A 5,246-nucleotide genomic window follows, 5' to 3' on the forward strand; every position below is an offset into this window, starting at 1 on the left:
CGTTTGTGCATCTGTCTGTGATACTAGATGGAAACCCTGGTGGCATGGTGGTTCAGAGCTATGGCTGCTAACCAGAAAGTTGGCAGTTAGAATCCACCAGGCACTCCTTGGAAACTGTATGGGGCAGTTCTACTCTGTACTATAGGGTTGCTATGAGTCGGAATCGACTCGATGGCAACGGGTTTGGTATTTTGGTTTATGATACTAGGTTGGAAGTTCCTAGAAATTGAGAATCATGTTTCTCATATTTATATTCTCAATGCCGAACCTATCACTTGAAACACAGTAGACACAATAAATATTTACTAAAATACTTGTTAGTTAAAATTTTATTAATTAAAAATAATAAATCTTATTATTCAAACTTCACAATCTTTTTTACTATGTTCTTGAAGGCTTGCTTTACCAGTTGATTCCTTAGGGTGTAAATAAAGGGGTTCAACAAGGGGCTAACTGAGGTCATGAGTAGAGATACTTCCTTGTCAAAATTACCTCCTTTCTTTGGTGACAGATCAATGTATAAGAAGATGCAGCTGCCATAAGAAAGGGAGATGACAATCATGTGGGAGGAGCAAGTGGAGAAGGCCTTTGTCCTTTGCTGGGCAGAAGGGATCCTCAGAATGGTCCTGATAATGTATATGTAACAAAGTATCGCCAGCACCACAGTAACCACTAGAGTCAAAACAGCTAAGAGGATGACTATCAGTTGTAAGAGGCTCGTGTCTGAGCAGGCAATCTCCACGAGGGGTCTACAGTCACAGTAATATTGATTTAGCACGTTGGAGGTACAGAAATCCATCTGGCTTATCAGGATAATTGAGGGTAAGACAGTCAGGACTCCTGCTATCCAGGAGCAAAACACAAGTTGTATGCAGACCCGGCTGTTCATGATGGTCAAGTAATGCAGGGGTTTACAGATGGCCACATAGCGGTCATATGACATAGAGGCCAGGAGGTAAAACTCTGTTGCCCCGAGGAATATAGCAAAAAAAATACTGAGTCAAGCAGCTAGCAAAGCTGATGACCTTATTTCCTGTTGTCATGCTGGTCAGAAATCTAGGAATAAAAATAGATGTGAAGGAAATTTCTAAGAAGGAGAAATTCCAGAGAAAGAAATACACTGGGGTCTTGAGGTGGGGATCTACCAGAGTGAGTATGATGATGGTCAGATTTCCTAGGACACTCAGCATGTAGGCAAGTAACAGGAAGATGAATATCACCACCTGGAGTTCAGGTTGATTTGTGAGGCCTAGCAGGATAAACTCAGTAAATGTGGTCCTGTTTTCATTGATGACTTTCAGTAGATCTAAAAGGAAAGGTGACGTTGGTGATGAAAACTGGAGTTTCTCAGGGTGTTGTTAGGTGCTGCCGGGTCGATTTCTACTCATAAAGTAGAACTGCTCCATAGGGTTTTCTAGGCTTTAATGTGTATGGTAGCAGACCACCAAGTCTTTCTGACACTTCTCTAGCTGTATTTACCTGTGATCTTTGGCAATAGCTTTGCATTTTCTTCCAGAATTTCACAATGGTTTAATTTCACGGTCCAGGTCCACAGAATGACAGCATCAGTGGTTTTGGAAACTGAAAACAACTTGCTCATACCTTCACAGTCTGAATGACTGCAGTGGTTGTTTACTTTGTCGACTCTAAGAGGTGAATCAAAGATGAGATGTCATACAACAGACTCCAAACAGTAAAAAAAATAACATATTTTCTATACATTACCTGACCACATCCTGTTATGCTCTTTCATGGAAGCATCCAACCTTTCAAGACTTAACTAGATACGAAGTGGATTATTCATTTTTCTGTTAATCCAAATAATGCAAACTAGAATTAAATCTAAGTTCCTGAGGGAAAGAGAGAGAGAAAGTCTATTTAAGAGAAGCAAAAAGGAAAACAAAAAATATAGATGAAAAAGTAGCAATGATAGACTTAAAAGAGAAGACTTTGTGATCTATGATAAATTATGTTAGTGTCCTTAAAGGCAGAAGATGGACTTCTTGGCAGATTTTTTGTTGGCTAGAATGACTCTGACTTTATCTGCTCCTTTTAGTATAGGCACATGGGGAATAATTTCCTGAAGTGAAAGATGCCCTGTGGACTCAAGTTGCAAAGGTGCTAATGAACCTCAATTGTTGACAGCTTTGTGAACAAGCTGTGAACATATGTCTGAGGGAACAAGGTCCAGAGAGACCATGTTGAAGGTGCAATGAGAGAATCAGCCACAGTTTAATAGTCTGAGGAGAAGCAGAGAGCAATGGGGTGAGACCTCTGTGGATGGTTAGAAAAAAGTATCACTTGGTCATTACTAAAATATGCCACTGCATTGGTGACACAAGTTGAAAGTCATTGATAAGCCTCACATTCCAAAAAATTTTCATAAACTACTTTTCTAAAACTCCTACTTTTCTAAAACAGGAATAGGAGTCCTTTTATTTATAGGAGGATGAGGGGCCAGATACACTACTTGCAAATTCATCAGAAATCAATTCACTTCTCAGAATTGTGATTAAATCGTCCATCCACCACCCACCCCAAAATATAAACATATATTATCTCATTAACCACCATTTTCTGTCCACTTTTTCTCCTTGTTCATCGCGTGCATTACAAGAATAAAGTATAGCGATCATTTTCAAAGAAGGAGAAAACGTGGCTTAAAACATATTAACTGCTTTCTGCTTATTATTAGGCAGGGTACAAGTCTGTTACATGCACGATCTTATTTAACCATCCCAGTAATCTTTTGAGCTGGTCTTATTTTTATCTCCATTTACACATGAGAAAATTGCAATAAGTTAAATTGCTTATGTTTATAATTTTTTCCCTTAAGTATAGATCCTTAAGCAATGTAGTTTAGTGTGGCCTGTTCTGGAACCCTATACAAATAGAATTGCATTGCATGTATTATGTCCTGTCTTGCTTCTTTTGTTCAATTTTATGTATAATATTCATCCATGTTGTTGCTTGTAGCTGTGAGAGATCCATTTTCATTATAGTATTCTGTGTATGAATTTATCAAAGTTTATTGACTCATTCAGTTGATAGGAATTTTTTTTCCATTTTGGGGAAATTATGAAATGTGCAGCTATGTTGCTACACATGTCGGAAGTTTTCTCTGTGAAATATATCCAGGAGTGGAATTGTTGGGTTATTGGATGTGTATAACTCAATTTTACTAGTTAATGCCAAACTGATTTCAAAGTAGTTGAATTATTTACAGTATCACCACCTCTAGAGTGTCCAATTTCCTTCTGTTCCATATCCTCTCTACTTGGTATTCTCAGACAGTCAATGTTTACCTATCTGATTGATTTAAAGTGGAACACTTGTGGTTTTAATTTGCTTTTTCCTTGATTACTAGTGTAGCTTAAAAAATTTCTGTATCTGTCTTGGCTATTTGTATTCCTCTTGCCCAATTTTTCCCCCATTGGATTATCTATGGAGCCCTGGTGGTGCAGTGATTACGAGCTTGGCTTCTAAACAAAAGATTGGCAGTTCAAATCCAACAGCCGCTCCTTGGAAACCCTATGGGGAAGTTCTACTCTGTCCTTTAGGGTCGCTATGAGTCAGAATCGACTTGACGGCAACGGGTTTTGGATTATCTTTTTCCCTAGTGATATACCAGGGCTCTTTATACATTCTAAATATAGTTACTTTTTGTTGTATGAGTTGCAAATATCTTCTCCTATTTTTCACTCTGTGGTCTTTTTTGATGAACAGACTTCTTAATTTATCAATTATTCAAATTGACAAATTAGGTAAATTTATCAATTATTTGCTGTGTCTTGTTTAAGAAATTCTTCCCTATCCCAAGGCCATGAAGATATTCTGTATTATCTTCTTAAAACTTAATGTTTTGTCTTCCACATTTATGTCTATAATCCATTTGGAACTTATTTCTCCTGAATTGATTGATACACAATTTCATGTTTTTTCCATATGATCTCCAAATAGTCCCAACACCATTTGTTGATAAGACTGTCCTTTTCCCATTGTACTGATACTTTTATCATAAATCAAAGACCTGTATATACATGAGTCAGTTGCTGGGTGCAAGTCTTTTCCATTGGTCTTTTTAATGTATTCCTGTGCTGTAGCCCTGTTGCCCATTGCTGTCAAGCCAATTCCAACTCCTGAACAACCCTGTAGGACAGAGTAGAATAGCCCCATAGGGTTTCCAAGGAGCGTCTGGTTTATTCAAACTGACAGTCTATCTTTTGTTTAGCAGCTGAGCTCTTAATCACTGGCTCCATTCCTGTGCCGATCCCATACTATTTTAATTAACATAGTTTTAGAATAATTATTGACTTCTGATAGACCAAATCCTCTCAATTTTTTATTTTTCTTTTAGAGTATGTTGGTTATTTTTGGTCATTTTCAACTCACCAGAAATTTTGCTTATCAATCTTTACAAGCAAATCTATTGGAATGTTTATTGGGGCTGCACTGACTCCATAATAAACTAGTGAGAATTGATATCTTTGAGACGTTTTGTCTTCCAGTTCATAAGGTAGTATATCTCTCCATGCATTTGGATCTTTAAAATGTCTCCAAATAAAATTATATATTTTCTTCCATATAAGCCTTCATATATTTTGTTTAATTCATTTAAATAACTACTTGATTTTTAAATTATCTCTCTTTCAATTTCATGTCCTACTGATTAGTTACAGGCAGAAAAATATGCCAGTGATTTTGCATGTTCATGTTGTATATAATAACTTGCTTTACATTGCAACTAAGGTTTTAAAATTCTAATATTCTGTTGTTGGATTTTTAAAAAATGTATTTGTATTTCTTATTGTACTTTAGATAAAGGTTTACAGAACAAATAGTCTCTCAGTAAACAGTACACATATTGTTTTATGACAATGGTTAACAACCACACAAAATGTCAACACTGTCCCTTCTTAACCTTGGGTTCCCTACTACCAGCTTTCCGGCCTTCTAGTCCTTGTCCCTGGACTGTTGTGCCCCATTAGTCTTGTGTTGTTGTGTGGGGCTGCCTAATCTTTGGCTGAACGATGAACCTCGGAAGTGACTTCGTTACTGAGCTAAAAGGGTGTCTGGGGCCATACTCTCGGGGTTTCTCCAGTCTCTGTCAGGCCAGTAAGTCTGGTCAATAAACCATCTTTTTTTTTTTTCTTCTTGTACTTCAGGTGAAGGCTCACAGAACAAATAGTTTCTCATGAAACAGAAGTACACATGTTGTTTTATGACACTGGTTAACAACCCCACAA

At 37.3% G+C, this 5,246-nt stretch overlaps 1 protein-coding gene across 1 annotated transcript; it reads right to left on the reverse strand.

Annotated features, from left to right (window-relative positions):
* Positions 1 to 355: 355 nt before the first annotated feature.
* Positions 356 to 1,600, reverse strand: LOC101349943 (olfactory receptor 6C4-like). Its single transcript, XM_012554816.1, is given in 3 exon segments — positions 356 to 991; positions 993 to 1,306; positions 1,480 to 1,600. Coding segments are annotated over 3 exon segments (1,071 nt in total).
* Between the last annotated feature and the right edge of the window lie 3,646 nt (positions 1,601 to 5,246).

Source organism: Trichechus manatus, unplaced genomic scaffold (genome assembly GCF_000243295.1).
Source record: "Trichechus manatus latirostris isolate Lorelei unplaced genomic scaffold, TriManLat1.0 scaffold00027, whole genome shotgun sequence".
Lineage (NCBI taxonomy): Eukaryota > Metazoa > Chordata > Mammalia > Sirenia > Trichechidae > Trichechus > Trichechus manatus.